Source organism: Pagrus major, chromosome 11 (genome assembly GCF_040436345.1).
Source record: "Pagrus major chromosome 11, Pma_NU_1.0".
Lineage (NCBI taxonomy): Eukaryota > Metazoa > Chordata > Actinopteri > Spariformes > Sparidae > Pagrus > Pagrus major.
Genome location: NC_133225.1, coordinates 10,074,607 through 10,092,016, shown reverse-complemented (window position 1 = coordinate 10,092,016; position 17,410 = coordinate 10,074,607). Strand labels below are relative to the sequence as shown.

General features: G+C 41.2%; 2 protein-coding genes across 2 annotated transcripts; both read left to right on the top strand.

The window, feature by feature from the left end:
* The first annotated feature begins 505 nt into the window (after window positions 1-505).
* plpp6 (phospholipid phosphatase 6) lies at window positions 506-4,268 on the top strand. Its single transcript, XM_073475694.1, has 2 exons — window positions 506-1,078; window positions 3,824-4,268. Exons 1-2 carry the CDS (start codon window positions 589-591, stop codon window positions 4,189-4,191), a joined length of 858 nt encoding a protein of 285 aa, XP_073331795.1. The 5' UTR covers window positions 506-588; the 3' UTR covers window positions 4,192-4,268.
* Window positions 4,269-8,539: 4,271 nt separating this feature from the next.
* Window positions 8,540-13,990, top strand: LOC141004332 (flavin-containing monooxygenase 5-like). Its single transcript, XM_073475763.1, has 11 exons — window positions 8,540-8,634; window positions 10,088-10,230; window positions 10,342-10,526; window positions 10,623-10,788; window positions 10,932-11,074; window positions 11,189-11,388; window positions 12,173-12,308; window positions 12,404-12,623; window positions 12,702-12,774; window positions 13,107-13,359; window positions 13,464-13,990. Exons 1-11 carry the CDS (start codon window positions 8,555-8,557, stop codon window positions 13,611-13,613), a joined length of 1,749 nt encoding a protein of 582 aa, XP_073331864.1. The 5' UTR covers window positions 8,540-8,554; the 3' UTR covers window positions 13,614-13,990.
* Window positions 13,991-17,410: the final 3,420 nt, after the last annotated feature.

Below are 17,410 nucleotides of genomic sequence, written 5' to 3'. Positions count from 1 at the left end.
CAGGAAATAGTCCCCCAACAAATGCACAGTTTACTCGTGTTTGACTAATTTTTAAACAGACACACTGAGCTGAAAAAATAAATGAATAAAAACCTAAATATGTGTGACTTGTTTTTGAAGATTTGCATTTTTAGGCAGACCAAGTGGGGCTCAGTAAGAGAAAGATGGGTGTTGGCTGATGAGAGAATTATTACACCAATCAAAGAGATACTTTCACCAAGGTACAATTTACGCTACACAAGATATAAACCAGTCAAACACAGCCTATCCGAGTAAACGACTACATTTCTATCTTGTATATCTTAGTTTACGGCCAATGCGATGCTCTGTTATCGCAACTTGTCCGAATAAACGCAGATAATAACAGTCACGCGTACGTTCCTAGAAAAACACAGTTTCCCAGGTTGCTTTGCGAAGAGAACAACAAAGATGGCGATTCGGCTCCGGGCTACTGGACGTGAGAAGAATCGTGAAACGTACAACAGATGAACTAAAGAAGCGACAGACCGCACAGCGCTGCAGATAAATCACCACTGCGGTTCAACTACACCACAGATATCTGTCCACGTCGGTAGATAAACAGACAACATGCCTTCTCCTAAAGCTAAAAACCCCGGTCGAAGCGGAGGAAGCCCGGTGTTCGGCAGCTCCAACGGCCGCTACGACTTCATGTCACTGACGAAGCCGCTGAACCGGTCCCCCCCGCCGCACCTGCTCCAGCGGCAGGGCTCCGACCCCACCACCGCCCGCCTCCGAGCCTCGGAGAGCCCCACTCGGCGCCGGGGCTCCAGCTCGTCCACGGGCTCGGCGAGCGGTCAGCTGTCGGAGGAGGACGGTATACGGCTCAACCCGTCCTTCGTCCGCGTAGCGCTCAGCTCCCTGCTCGCCATCGACCTGTGGCTGTCCAAGCGGCTGGGGGTGTGCGCCTGCGAGGACTCGTCCTGGGGCAGCGTGCGCCCCTTGATGAAACTGATAGAGATATCGGGACATGGCATCCCCTGGCTGGCCGGTACCGCCTACTGTCTCTATAAGAGTGACAGTGCTGCAGGACAAGAAGTCATGCTCAACCTTCTCATGGGTAAAACACTCTGCTATTTGTCTTCTCACTGAAATCTTTACTTATACCCCTGCAGACATGTCTGTGGGCACCACTGAGCCTGCTGAGGTGCAGTATTTGTGTCACGGCCCCCTCCTCCTCCTCCTCCTTGGTTCTCATCTGGCATGCGCAGCTTCTCTGTGTCAGATCTCACAGGTGGTCCCACCTCCCATGACTATTTATGTTATTATGTCTCTGACCTATTTTACTTTTCCTCCATCAGTGCTGGCAGGTTCTCACCTGTAGATCTGTTGTTCATTCTGGCCTGAATCCTTCTCTGCCTTCACTCCTCAGCTCTAATTTTAACGTACACATGTTGTCTCTTACATCTCTTTCCATACTTGGCAAACAGGTGAATGCGTATGACTTGGTGAAATGTTGCCTATTGTTACGCTGTGTGAAATGTTGAATGCAGCACCACCTGTGTTGTGCTTTGACTTCAGAGGATGGAGTCCAGTTGGCTGCTGCAGCGTGCTCTACGCCACCCTGAGTCTGTCTGACTGACACTTGGTGAAGCCACATGAATGAAATATAGATGATGATGAAAGGATGAGCTTGGTTTCAATATTTTTTTAAAGCAAGGTGTAGTGCAGCATCATACAAGTCTTCTCCTGCACACCATGCTTTATTCAAAAGATGTTTACCCCGATCTTTTCCTCATTCGGACTATCCGACACTGAAGAGGAGTAGTGAGACAGATTCAGATTTGATGGACTTGTACTGAAGCTCACACAGGTCTGCAATTATAACAAAGGCCTGCTTTTAGACTTTGGTCTGATTTACGAGCGGTAATGCAGCCCTAATTTGGATTGCATTAGTTAATTGGACATGCCAATAGGCTTTTAACTTTTATCACTGAAAGCCATCAGAGCACCAGTGTCTCCAGTTTGTACATCAAGAATTGCCTCATGATAAGAGGAAGATGACCTGTGCGTCGGGTTGTTTGCCTTGCCCAGTAACACGAGCCCACAATGGCAGCTGTGTATACTACATTTTTGTTTTTCTCACTCGTTCCTGTGTGTTGGTGAATGAATGTTTTTCTCCCTTTTGCTGTAGGATAACTGAAGAGACAGGTGGCAGGTCATTAATTATTAGGCAGGTGGAGGCAGGTCTGTCTCTATAGGTGCATGTTTCTCAGGGTAGAGAAGCTACAAGCAACACTTTTCTGGCTCTGTCTGTGCTTTGTTGACAGACTGCGTGGCAGCACTGTAACTATAAGTTAATTAAGTGGTCATTGATGAGAGCTCCTATGGTTGATAAATCTATTGGTTATTGATAAACAGCCACTGGTATCAGCTTCTCAGATGTGAGGATTTGTTGTTGTTCTCATGTGATGTCAGGAACTGAAATATTGACACAGCAATATGTGGTCTGTGTTATCAAATCGTGATTGTATTGAAGGATTGACTTCAGTGCCTTTTTTATGACCGCGGATGAGATGGAACAGCTGTACTATAAAAGGCATTAAACGGTGTGTTAATGTACAATAGTGGCTTTCCTGGAGAGATCTCACCGCATCGTTTCCAGGAGGTACGGCTGCAGTAGGGAGGATTGCTCCAAGGGTACTTTGAAGGATAATAGTATTGGATCAAGACTTAACTTTGCCACCAATCCTGAGTCAGTGTTCATCTCATATTTACCAGTTAACCCCCCTGAATGTCTGATGTCAGTTAGCGACAACCTCTGGTCCTCTGCAGACAGTTTCGATCTGCATGAAGATAGGCCTGTTGTAAGCACCAGAAAACTGATGCTGAGAGGTGGTGGTGTGTTTGTGCATGTAAACCAGATCATATTAAGAAAGTCTGGAAAAAGGAAGTCACTGTTTCTTCAGCGACATGAACAAAATACTCAAATCAAAAGGACGACTGTTAAAGGAAACAGCAGGCCGCACTAACATTTCAGAGCTAGTTTCCTACTCTAGATCCAACAGCAGTTATTTGACTATCGAGTAGTTACCATCAATAATGAACAAAATGTACTGTTGCATATTAATTTTGCTCCAATCCTTTCATTGAACTCTCAGCAGCGATGGCTCAGTGCCACCTGACTGTGGCATACATTTTTCAGCACTGCAGCTCTGGAAGGAACTGTTTATAAAAAACCTTAAATAAGAGCAATGCAGTGACACAACATAAACTTCACTGTTTGTGTACTGTAGTACACTGTTTTTAAATAAAAGCTGCAGACATACAGTCATCTTTCATGATGTTTTAAAGTCGATGTGTTTCTCCTTCTGACCAGTTATATGGGCTTTTCTTCTTTGCGTGCGTCTTTACTTCAACTCCAGCTGTCGGCTACAAAAAGATAGTGGAAAACTAGTGGGCATGTAAACATAGTCATTGAAACAGACCAATGAACATTTGCCCAGAGCGATACATGAGTAATGGCATGCATTGGTGTCTGCTTTAGTTACAGTCTTGATACAACCACCAGATGGAACCAAAGCAAATCATTTTTTCAAATCTTTAACCTAATCAGTCAGCTGGATGTGTACTCCTCTCTGACCCATTCTGGTCAGGATAATGCACTCTGTATGTATAGGCAGGCTAATCATGCTTATAAATACCACAGAAAGCATCAGGCTGTGTAAATGTACTGCACCAGAGGACATGCAGGCTCATTATCACCCCAAGGGTCAATTGTCTCATGTCCTTTTGCCATTGGCTTCTGCGTTAATGTGGTTACATTACAAATAGTATAACTCATCTCCCCCTTCATCCCCTCCAGGCCTGCTGTTGGACCTGGTCCTGGTTACCATTGTTAAGGCAGTGGTGCGCCGGCGTCGGCCCGCGCACAACCGCATGGACATGTTTGCCACCTTTTCCGTGGACCGCTACTCCTTCCCTTCAGGCCACGCCACCCGTGCCGCCATGTGTGGGCGCTTCCTGCTGGCTCACCTTGTGCTGGCTGCCCCGCTGAGGGTCCTCGTCCTGCTGTGGGCCGGCCTGGTGGGGCTGAGCCGAGTGCTGCTGGGCAGACACAACGTGACTGACGTGATGTTCGGGTTCTGGATGGGCTACTGCCAGTATAACTTGGTGGAGATGCTGTGGCTCTCACCTCAAACCCTGCAAGGGCTGCTGGGACAGTTAGTTTAATATGACAGACTGAAGGAAGAGGACACATGGTGGTTTAAGTCTTGACTGTAAGAGCGTCTGCACACCTTTTGTCTTTTAGAGTGATATATAGGAGAAAATGCCTTTTTGACTAGAGAAGAGAGCTCAAACACAGTTTTGTTCTGCTGTTATCTGACATGTTCAAAAGCCCACTATCAGCCCTCGCGTTAGGGTTACAGTGACCCTACCAAAAAAGTACAGGATTTGTAATGAGAACATAATGTTCCAGATTATCTCCTGAAGCCATTTGACTCCCCGCACTGTCCTGAATCATATGAAGTCAACTCCCTTTTAAGTCGTAACAGTTTTTTTTCGAAACAAATTATTAAAACTACTGCTAACTACTTTTGCTGACAAGGGAGTATATTTCAAAGCCTGAGCTTTGCTACCCTTAAGGATCTGACTTTGATTCAAATGGGACTGTAACCTAAGCTATTCTACTAACAAACCCTGATGAAATTCTTTGGTTAGGCTGTGACAGTGTCAAGTAGCACTGCAGTATTCAATACCAAATGACTTTTTAATTGTAAAACTGTGTTTTACCTTATATAGGAAAAGGGATATTTAACTGATCGGTAGGTCTAAGGATTGAAATGTTTTCCAACACAATTTATTCAAAGTTAGAAAAAGTGTGCAGAATCCTCTTCTCCAGGCACCAACACTTTCAAATAGTGTAATGAGGCCTCAGACTTTCATACTGTACAATACTTTTATTACATTTGTCAATAAGAGGAAGGAAAGCTGCATATTGAACTGGCTTAAGTCTTAGCCAGTAGTTGAGTGGTAGATACTATATCTTTACATTTTGAAGCAACGGACCATACATTCACTAAAATAACCTGCTAAACTGCAGAACAATAACTGTTTGGTTCTATTGATGGTAAAGGAGTCACAGATTCACTGTTTCACTGGTTTAAAATTTTCAAACACAGTACATGGACAGGTCTTTTCAGTCACTTTCACTTCCTGTTTGAAGTTAAACAAAAACTTTATTTAAAAGGGCAAAAAGAGGAATCATAGTCACAGACAACAGCACCTCTATAATCTGACCAAACTGTTTTTGTTTACATAATAGAATATTATCAGCTGTGGTTTTATTGACCGGTTCATGGCCCATTGTCTGGCAACAGAATCACATCAGCGACAGGTAAGAGTTGCACTTGCACTATTCCCACTTTTGAAGAGTTTCTGGGCAGCTTGCCACTAATCTACAAATTATCTATTAAGTATGGAACAAGGCGTGGCTGAGCTCTACTGCAGCTCAGAGGATGGACGCATGTTTAAACACCTGAAATGTATTCAGGTACACAACAACTTCATACTTGCTCACTGGCTGTGGCTGATAATATAAGTTGCCGTCATGACCCCATTCACTAAATCTTAACATTTAGATTAACATCGACTTCATTGTGGTAACAATATCAGAATGCACCCAATTTAAAAACTTGGTTTTCTATCATCTGCAGTCATGCTCATAAAAATGACAGCTTGCTAAAATTCTGCACTGTGAACATATTACTAAAGACACCGGCCTTGTACTGTTTAAAACATTTTTGTCCGACTATGTTTGCAAGCTCTGAAATAATACTCCAACCCTGATGAGAGTTAAGACGCTGTGTAAGAAGTATATAAAACCAGAATGCAATCATTTGTTTTCTGACTTTATTAAGTGTTCTTGAGCACATATAGTAATATCCTTTACACAATCATGTGTCTCGTGAACCTCGCCACATCCTTGCTTGTGAACGACTGAGCCTTTCGTGGGTGCCTCTTTCACCAATCAAGATACTATCACCTGTTAACAATCAACCGTGTACCTGTGAAATGTTTCAGACAGGTGTCTTGTAACATTCCATAACTTTCCCAGTCTTTTGTTGCTGGCATTTAATTCAGAATAAGCATATATTTACAAAATCAATGAAGTTGAAGAGGTAAAACTTTGTCTTTGTAGTGTCAGTTGAGTATATGTGAAAAAGGTTGAGCAAATAATTACATTCTGTTTTACACAGCGTCCCAACTTTTTTGCAATCTGGGTTCTACTCTCGCAAAGATATACTAGGTTTATTCATTAATATACATTTCAAAAAATTGCAGCAGAATAAGTCACTACGGACGTCATTTCCTATTATCACCGTGGCAACGTGCAGTTTTATACTGGCACCGAGCCAGGGTGAGTGCGTGCGTGCCTGTGTTTGTGTTGTAATGGCTTGGTGCTCTGCCATGGTTCATGGATCGCTGATCAGAGTTTGAAGGCAAAGTTGGGTAACTTACTACCTGCCACGCACACTCATATCTCAACTTGGAAAGCGCTTTGTGAAAATGTATGATAATATAAAGACAGCCCTAAACTAACAACTCTAATGTGATCAAGTGGCACTTTCTATATCAAATTATGGTAGGAAAACGTTCTTGTGACTCAAACCTTTGGTTGTGTTTTCATAGTGTTTTAAATTCACACTAATTCTAAGTTAAAAATTCACAAAGGCAATAATCTGTAAAATAATCAACAGCAACATGTCCACTTGTTGACAATCTTAATGTTTAGTCACAAGCGTGACCTTGTTTGTTTAGGTATACATATAAGTACATATGTCTCGGGGTCAATTTAGATGAACGTACTATTGCTCAAGGCAGCATGGTTGATTGTTAATCTGTTTCCACGCACTCGCCCACTGATTGGGGTCGTGCTAAGCTGAGATCCCACATTAATATTGAACTTTAAATGACGCCAGTGTTCTAGATGTCACAACACAGATGGGTGTCTGACATTAGCGCTGTCACGGAAGCAGTCGACTCGTACATAAGTCATTCAGGGACACAGGATGTGAAAAGTTCTGGTTAACTGATTTATGCCCTTACAAGTGTTGGTTGTCACACACCTGTGCCAAATCTGAAGAGCAAATGTCACTTTTTGGAGGTGGGTGATGTGTCATTAAGCAATAATTTTGCTTATTTTGAACAAACCATGAAATCAGAGGATTATTTGCCTGCATTCACGTCATTAGCCTTTTTTCAGTTCAAGCTAAGTAGAAGCTGACAGGCATTTTCCTATCTTAAATTCTGTAAAACAAAAATTGAAAGGTAAAGGAAGTGTTGTGCATGTGTTTTTGTACTGAACCCATTCAATAACTTCATTCACACAGGTACACACATGTTGGCACTGCCAGATAAAAACAAAACTTGTTAATCTACTGGTGCATCCTAAAAAAATCTGTCTTTTGGTCTGTTTTAATTTGTCAATTAATTAGGATTATAATCAGATATGTGGACATATGATTTCTGTGTAAATGTATGATGTATCAGCTACTGTTGAACCATTTCTTTTTGACAGAAAGAATGTTTAGTTTTTGTGTCTTCGTAGTTTTTACTGACAGTGAGCCGCTGGATGTAAGCCACATCCAGTGCCACTTGGTCCAAAGCAGATCCAAGATATCTGGTATGAACCAGTATCATTTAACAGACTGGTCCCAGGTACACTGTGCACCATTGTAGACTCTTTCATGTTGTACGCTCTCTCTTTGCAATAATTGCCCAATGATCATTCCGGTGTGATCAATAAGACGACCGTGAGTGAGGTAGTAGCTTCCATCATTTTTAATTCCATTACCCTTCTGTCGCAAATCTAAATATGCTGGACTGTGAACTCTGTGACCAAAATAATTTCTATGATAGATTTTTGTCTTTTACTTGTTGTAATTGAGATCATGCAGAAGCCTAAGATACAGATGTTTATCACAATGATTACAGAACAGATTTTGCACATTCCACATGGTCACCTGTTTACTTCCAGGTTGAGAAACACCACCATAAAGAAAGATGCATTTTTAAAAAAAATGTTTTGTTCAGTTCTCAGAGGTTGTCAGCAAATGCCACGTGTTCTTGCACATTGTCAAACATGAAGCCAGCTCCAACATATGTCACTGCACTGAGTTTTGCCTGCTGAATACTATAAATTATATTGTGTGTTTCCTGTATAGACCTTATTCTCAATGTATATACTTATGCCTGTATGGTCATGTGATTACACTGTGTCATGTTCAGTGGATTTGAATGTGTTCCATCTGAATGATTTGATTGTAATGATTTTTAATTAAATGGGGAACAAATCTGACACGTCTCATGTCATGTCTAACAGACACGTCTGATTTTAAGGTTACATGTACAACCGTTGTTACTCGATTACTCATCAGCACTCTGCAGCCGCTTGATTAAACTCAGAGGACACAAATTGAACTTTAGTCACAGTCAAACCCATTGCATTTGAGTAAATACAATTAAACTTTAACTGCCTTTTTTGGGGGGGGGAGGGATAGAAAAAAAAAAGAAAGGAATGTCTCTTCAGTGAATGTCACAGTATAAAAGTCTGTCCTCTGGTGGTGCTCGTCCCACGTCTCAGGCACAAAAAACCAACACGCAAGGATCAAGGTAAGAAGAGTTGATACTCTTGTAGTTCTGGTGCATTTTCAATTCAAGATTAAAATATGAATTGTTTTTTTTACTGGTGATGGCTCAAATCTACATTGAAATAAAAAATATTACATGGAATAAAATGTCATGCATTAAAAAAGAAAATGGTAAAAATAAGAGTCAAAAAGTAAAAAAAAAAAAAAAGGCAGTACTGAGTGCAGTACACTGTTCTTTAGTTGCTGTTGAGATGTACTGTGGCAATTGGGATATATGATTTTTTTTTTTTTTCAACAACTTCCCTCCACAGGCATTAGCTCAGAAAGGGGTAAGGATGGATGGGATGCATCATCATGGATTTTGTGCACCAGTATATTAATTTTGCATTATATTCTGAAAGCTGGTGTGCAGCCTGTGATTTTGGTTTCATGGTTGATTCCTCTGAAGAATTTGGCTCTATTTCTCACAGACAAGAGACCAAACCGGGACACAATGTTGAAGGATAATATAATCAGAGCTTGGTAGACACTGCACAGAATCTCTTTTTGTCATTGAATCTAAGTTTGCAACAGAAATAGCTCTTATATACAGCCTCTCCATGCCCTGAGAAAAAGGCTGTCTGGTCTACTTTACCACCAAGGTATTTCAAACTGGGTTCTTGCTTGAATTCTTTATTATTAATCTGTAGTGGCTTTGACAGTGAGTGGGGCATGGTGGTCTTTAAAGATTGCTTTGATCAAACCACTCAGTTCAGCAACATAGTCCACATGTGTTTAAAGACTGAACCTTTGGTCAGAAAGCTACCGGAGCCAAACCATCTACGTACTTCACTGTTGAGGCAGTTTTAATGCACCTGCGTGAGCATGAGGATATGTCATGCTTGCTTTTACTGCAGATAGTTGGGAATATTATAGTGAGATGTGTGGTATACCCCGTTTATGTGCAAATGAATAAACTGCAACATGACTGAGTAAAACAAGAATATCGAAGATGGTCGTCAGAGAAGTGTGAGTGTGAGATAGTTTGTGAATGGTTAACTGTCGATGTGTAGGATGGTTTCCAAATTTTGCACTGATACTATCACAACACTAATCACTAAAGTTGTAACATAAAAAGTTCCCAGCAGTGTGTTATCAATAAGTCAATCGTGCATGATCACCTTTGCTGTGAAAGTTTGATGACAGACAGTATTATTATTCGACAGTGGGTAAAAGCCTCACTGAAGTATTTTGAATAAGACTAACCTACCTCTTCGAATGTGCACTTGTTGTTTGTGTCCACCTCTTGGCACAAACTCTCAATATAGCCCAAAGTGCATGTTCCAGCAAACATTACTCAACCAGATGCCTTTAGCTAGAGCAAGACAGTGTATGCCCTGAGCGTGTTTCTATTTCTTGGGACTGAAAGTTATGTACTTAAATCTGATAACAATGATGACATAAAAATATATTTTTTGTCTTTTTCCTTCGTGCAGCTCCACCATGGTGCACAAAGTAGCAGTGATCGGGGCAGGCCCCTCTGGTCTGACCAGCATCAAGGCCTGTCTGGATGAGGGCATGGTGCCAACCTGTTTTGAAAGCAGCGATGACATGGGCGGACTGTGGAAGTTCAAGGCAGGTCATCGCCCCAGAAGAAGTGCAACCATTTAGTTTTTATGCACCATGCTATTTTTGTCAATCTGTTTATTTTCTCCTGTTTTCTGCCATTTGAAACATCTTTTGCAGGAAGTGTCAGAACCCAACAGGGCCAGTATCTACCGTTCGCTCACCATCAACATCTCCAAAGAGATGATGTGCTACAGTGACTTCCCCATCCCTGCCGATTATCCCAACTACATGCATCACTCTAAAATCCTGACATATTTCAGGATGTATGCAGAACACTTTAAACTGCTGCAACACATTCGCTTCCAGGTAACAAAATCCATGTGAACAAAAAGAAGCACGTGGTTCATTCACAGCAGTTTAAAACAATATGTACAAACTAATCTACTGTATTATGTATTTTAGACCTCAGTGAAGAGTGTCAGACAGAGACCAGACTTTTCTCGCACTGGTCAATGGGAAGTGGTGACTGAGAACAGAGATGGACAGGAGGAGAGGCATGTCTTTGATGCAGTAATCTGCTGCTCTGGTCACTACACCTACCCTAACCTGCCGCTCAAAGACTTCCCAGGTACAGACACATTTAATGTAAATGTTGCCCAGGCTTGCATTCAAACGAGTCTGACTTTTAAATTCTAAGCTGGATAGTGACATTATATGATCACCTTATTTTAGTAACACAAAGTCTGAAGACATTGTTCTGCTGTGTTGCAGGAATTGAGACATTTGAAGGGAAATACCTCCACAGCTGGGACTACAAGGGGCCTGAGGACATGCACGGGAAGAGAGTGGTGGTCATCGGCATCGGTAACTCAGGAGGTGACATCGCTGTGGAGAGCAGCAGAGTGGGAGAGCAGGTTGGGAAGTCTTGTCTGATCGCTCTAGTCGTTTGCACTATGTCCTTTAATATAAGACATAGATTAAAGATAATTCCTGCATAGTAATGGCTTTCTCTTGATCTCCTTCTATAGGTGTATATGAGCACTCGTCGTGGTGCCTGGGTCATCCGTCAGGTATCTGACAACGGCCTGCCAGTGGACATGAAGTACAACACGCGCTTTGTCCACATCTTGTTCCAGCTGTTGCCAATCAACATCCTCAACTGGATTGGTGAGAAGAAACTCAACGCCATGTACGACCACACCATGTATGCCCTCAAACCCAAACACAGGTAGGTTCTGACCCCTCAATCACATTTAAGCTTTACAATTGACATAATCAATTAAAGTGCATTTGATGTTGGAAATTGGAGTGCAAGTCACTCTCCCTCTGTCTTTATCTTTATGTCTTAAGGGGATAGTTTACCCCCAAATCAAATATGTATATTTTTCCTCTCACCTGTACAACTATTTATCCATCTAGATTGTTCTGGTGTGAGATGGCAAGTTTTTAAGATCACTGTAGAGATGTCTTCCTTCTCTCAGTTATAATGGAACTAGATGGCACTTGGCTTGTGGTGCTCAAAGCTCCAAAAAAAGTACATGACGACCCAACTATGGAAGACAATCAACAGACCTCATATCTTCTTTCCTTCAAATTACACCCATAACAACCAGTAAGAGCACTTAGTAAATTGATAATATTAGTTACTCGAATAACACAGCTTGACAAATACGTCATGTTCTTGTGTAGCTAGGAATTACGTATATAGCAGTGGAGTACATCTAAAATAATTCAATATAACATAATTCAAATGAAAACTAAATTATTGTACTAGTAATATCACATATGCTCATGTGATACTGTAAAATTGTGTTAAAAGTTATTACCAAATCTAATTTGATAGCAATGTGGTATCCTGTAAATTAGCAGATTTTTAAAGCAAAGTTATCATTTCACATCTGAATGATTACCTGCTCTAAAACATACGTCAACTGTCTTGCTTTCACTGTTTTCACCACCTATCCCTTTAACCTCTTTGTTTTCTGCTCTTATTTCTTCTGCTGCCTCATTAGACTCTTCAGTCAGATCCCAGTGATCAACGACGATCTGCCTCTCAGGATTCTGTCTGGGTCGGTCATTCTCAAACCAAATGTGAAGGAGATCCGTGGCTCCACCGTGGTGTTTGAAGATGGCAGCGTTGTGGAGAAGGTCCGAGGCATTGTTCCCAAGGATACCCTCAAGAATATTTCGTTGTTTCAAACACGATGTACATTAATCTCCCACGTATCTTTTCCCTCTTACAGGTTGATACGATTGTGTTCGCCACAGGTTACAACTACGATTTTCCATTCTTCCCAAGCAATGCTATGTACAAGTCTGGACACCGTATTGGTCTGTACAAGCACGTTTTTCCTCCCAACATGGAGCATCCCACTCTGGCTGTCGTGGGTTTCATCCACGCCCTTGGCGCCATCATGCCTCAGGCTGAGATGCAGGCCCGCTGGGTAGCACGAGTCTTCAAAGGTGAGGCTGCATTTCCAGTTAAATACCACCACCATCAGTCTTGACACTTGTACTCACATCTGTCTTTTTGCTCTTCAGGACAGAAAAAATTACCTTCAAACCAGGCAATGATAACGGCTGTTGAGAATGACACCAAGGAAATGGAGAAAAGGTGACGTTCATTATTCATTTGCCTGATTGTTGTTTTTGTCCCATTTTCTGGAAGTCCAATATCATTTTCCTTTTGCTTTTCCTTTGTAAGTTTAATCTCATCAGCTCCTGAAAATATCTGTCTCTTTAGCTGCTAAATGTTCCACTGACCTTCAAACCTGTTGAAGCAACTTTTAAAATTATTTCCTGCAATGAATTTATAGTTAGTAAACACACTGGTCTGAGTGCAGACAAATATATTTTGTGTTCTTATTAACCTTATATTTTTTTGAGCCATTGTATTAACTTTAGTGTGAGATTCCTACATCCATGTCTGATTTATTCTCTCCACAGCTACATTACATCAAAGTTGGCCCCCCTGCAGGTGGACTTTGTTACCTACATGGATGACATTGCAGGAGTGATTGGGGTGCGCCCAAGTCTCCTCTGGCTCTTCTTCACAGACTACCCACTGTTTAAGAGGGTTCTGTGGGGACCCGTCACGGCTTACCAGTACCGGTTGATGGGACCAGGGAAGTGGGAGGGAGCCCGCAAAGCAATCTTCACCCAGTTTGACCGCATGTTCCAGCCCCTAAAAACCAGACAGGTCTGTTATCAACACTGAAATGCTAAATGTATACTTTAACGTGACAAATTGACTGACCATTTGGCAAAACTTCAACATAACCATCTCCCTACTGTCTCCTCCAGCTGAAGGAGGAAGAGGCCTCCATCACCGGCCGCCTGTTTAAGTTGAGCCTGACCGTCATGGCTGGAGCAGCTTCCATCTACTACATCCATGTGCGCAACCCAACCACCATCCCCACCCTTCTGTCCAAGCTCCGTCCACAAATGATCTAAACAAGCTCCAACACACATAACAAAACATAGAAATCTATTTCAGTAAACTCCTCTTTGGGTTTTGATTATGGGAATGATTATAGGGTTCTCTGGCTGTCTGAGCTGCTGATTATTTGCTAGGTATTACGGTATCTACATATTTATTTAGTGTATTTAAATGCTTAAACTTGTAATATGGCAACTGTTTTTCCTAAAATATAATAAGACCTTCAAATGTAACCCCATTTACAAAATGTATTTCAGAGGAAATACATTTTCTGGATTGTTAAGGTCAAGAACACCTAAGCTTACCGGATGTATTTACATCATATCCAACCTAAAGTCACCATGAATGTGGAGGTTTTTCCTGCGTGAATAAATGTCTCACCCGAGTGTCATCCTGTGTCCAGTTTTATTCAAACTATAACAATATAATAGAATAGTAGGGATGAGCTCTGGCCCAGGCTTTAGATGCTCACAGGAAATGCAACAAATATACAAGTTCTTCATGATCCTGTCAAACAAAGATGCAGAAAAGCAGAATGTAAGAAATTTTGCTCTTACCAGTAGTTCTCTTGGGATCCTGTTTGTGACGCCAATTTGTTAAAGGGATTCTTGAGAAGTGGGCAACATGTTTCAGGAGACTTGATGTTTTCCACTGAAACATTTATTGAAGCACGATCAAGGGGAATAGGCACAGGCATTACAAGTGAGAACACTGTAGTGCCAGACCAATTCTGAAGGCCACGTTCTGAATGACCAGACCACAGAAAGGTACACTCTCCACTCATCTATACATATGTAACCGAGGGATATTCAATTCGTAAGACCCAGAACAAACTGGAACCAGAGACTGCTATATCAAAAAGATTTTATGAACAAGTTAAAAAAAAAAAAAAGAAGAAAAACCATGGAATCTGATAAACCGTCTAAACACAGGCCATAAAGGAGGGATGAAATGAAAATGTACAGTTACTTTATAAACCAACCAATAAGAAATCAACAAACACATGAAATAAATTATATAGGGTTAAGCTGCACTACTACCTAGGGGTAGGTGTAGAGTCATGCATAAAAAAAAAGGGACTGTCACAAAATATGTAGGTGATTTATGGGTAAAACCACCACTACACGCAGAACAATTGAAAACTGTTTGTACACTCAAATGACTTATTCACAGCAAGCTAAGGTGACTTAAACCACGCCAGAAACACACTAAAGCAAGAACCTCTACCCATCAGTGAGGACATGTTGTAACCTCCTGGCGTGCATCAGTACCTGGGTTCATGGATCAGTGATCAGAGTTTGAAAGTTTTGTAATCTATTACATGACGTGAATGAATGATTATAGTGGATATACAGCACAAGGTGCCTTGCTAAAATGTTCAAATCCTTTGATATGGCACATTTTAATGTGAGTTTTATGCAATGTTGTCTGGTATCTCAACTTGGAGGTAGTGCGATCAAATTCCAAAAAAACTAGAAATTGTATCATTGCAACACAGATTTCCAAGTCCGGGAGGACAAAATACTCACATTTCACTTGTTTATTTGGCTCACATCACAATAGATAACGTTCCGAAGAAAGCTCTGTGCTAGAACACATTCACGGTTATCTATTGTGAGGTGAGCCAAATAAACGAGTGAGTATTTTGTCCTCCCTGACTTGGAAATTTGAGATGTGCTGCCTTTTCAAGTTTTGGGGGGGAATTTGTTCACTGGATTCCAACACTCCACAAAGAATCATTGTTGAAGCACAACCTTTTTCTATTTAACCCTAATGTGATAGCAGATGGCACTGGCACTTACATCTTTTGTGTTGTAATGTTGTAAATTTCCCACAAAGGGAATTATCTGTAAAGGGATTAATAACCAAGTGTTCCCACAGTTCATATTTGATGATAAGGTGACTGAACTGGTAATGAATCTTAATGTGACCTTGGCAGATGTCAGTGTAACAGATGTGACCTCCAAACAAGGGTGGAAGTACTACATATTGTGTGTCAGTTTAGCTGCACACCCTATTTCAAGTCAAGTCAAGTCAAGTCAGCTTTATTGTCAGTTTCTCCACATGTACCAGACATACAGAGGAATCAAAAAGACGTTTCTCACTATCCCAAGGTGAAAGAAATAAAGTGCACAAGCACAACAGATAAAGGCAAAGACATTTCCTAACACTAAAGTAAACAATAAAATATAAGAATAAGAATCTACTATGTATATGAGAATCTACTATGTATATTCTCTGTAGTTGATGGTTAGTGATTAATCCAGTGTCATTTAAGCATCTCTTGTGTGAAAACAAAAGACATAAGTAGCATAGGATCATGGGAGTTGCTGTCTGACCAAAAAAATATAATTGTTGAGCGGATATGCTCATATTTTTCCAAAAAGGGATGTTGCACTGGGACTTGAAGAAGTGTTGTACCTGTGTATTATTGTACAGGATCCATTCATCTACTACATGCACACAGTTGTGCTTGCTGAGTGACTTCTGCTGATGTGTTGCTGGGGAGAACATGACCTCTCTATCAAGTTGTGCAACAGCTGGCTCTGTCTTGCTCACTGTTCATACACGCATCTTTGCACTGCCAGACAAAAAGAGGACATGTTGACACCTTCTTATTCCTGGAAATGTATGTAAAAATGCCATTTGGAGTACTCTTTTGAAAGGTTATAAGCTGATTTTTTCCATAAGCTCTGTAAGAGCTTCTGACATTGATCTATGGTTTGAACACACTGAATTGTCTCAGTTTTTTTAACTTAAAAATAAGCCTGCGGTTGACCTGTAACTGCCCCTATTAGCTATAAAACTCAATGGGTCCATATCATATAGTCTCATATGGCCCAAGTTCAAATTATAAAACAAAATCAATGAAAATGGACACTTAACACTTGTTTTTCTGAGGAAATATTCAGGCTACTGGTAAATATATATATTTTAAAAGCCATTTTATGATCTCGAAATACCACTGCTTGAGAGTAACAGGGGCAAAAACTTATTTGCCAGTCACTCAGGAGAGAGGAAAAAGAAGAGAGAGTGGGTCACTTGTCTGCACAATCACCCATTGGCTGTTTTAGCCTTGATAGAAGCTCCTATCTGCTCAAATTAGCTATCAATCAAACGGCTGCCAAAATGGTGTCTGCTGTGAAATGAGAGGAGTCTTTTTGATGGATAAGACGTCAAGATATTCAGATATTAACAACAGTAAACTTAGTGGTATTCACATGAGCCCACAAGTCCATCATACGCTTTTCATATCTTTATATTATTTAGATTCACAGTTACAAAGCATATGCAATACAGTAGAAATTACAACCCTATTAAAAGACAAATCTAAGACTTCATACTGGTTATTTTTTTATACCAGCAATGAGGAGATTCCATCCCTTTTTATTTCCTTACCTTCCTGTTGCAAATCTAAATCTAAAGATGGTTCTGTGGGGACCCGTCATGGCTCACCAGTACCTGTTGATGGGACCAAGGAAGTGGGAGGGAGCCCGCAAAGCAATCTTCACCCAGTTTGACCGCATGTACCAGCCCCTAAAAACCAGACAGGTCTGTTATCAACACTGAAATGCTAAATGTATACTTTAACGTGACAAATTGACTGACCATTTGGCTAAACTTCAACATAACCGTCTCCATACTGTCTCCTCCAGCTGAAGGAGCAAGAGGCATCCATCACTGGCCGCCTGTTTAAGTTGAGCCTGACCGTCATGGCTGGAGCAGCTTCTATCTACTACATCCATGTGCGCAACCCAACCACCATCCCCGCCCTTCTGTCCAAGCTCCGTCCACAAATGATCTAAACAAG

Bases quoted from the DNA above. Each gene is read 5' to 3' on its own strand.
- plpp6 (XM_073475694.1), top strand. From the start codon at position 589: ATGCCTTCTCCTAAAGCTAAAAACCCCGGTCGAAGCGGAGGAAGCCCG. The intron at 1,079-3,823 runs GTAAAACACTCT...CATCCCCTCCAG, and splicing joins CATGCTCAACCTTCTCATGG to GCCTGCTGTTGGACCTGGTC.
- LOC141004332 (XM_073475763.1), top strand. From the start codon at position 8,555: ATGTCACAGTATAAAAGTCTGTCCTCTGGTGGTGCTCGTCCCACGTCT. The intron at 10,527-10,622 runs GTAACAAAATCC...TATGTATTTTAG, and splicing joins TGCAACACATTCGCTTCCAG to ACCTCAGTGAAGAGTGTCAG. The intron at 12,624-12,701 runs GTGAGGCTGCAT...TTTGCTCTTCAG, and splicing joins GGTAGCACGAGTCTTCAAAG to GACAGAAAAAATTACCTTCA.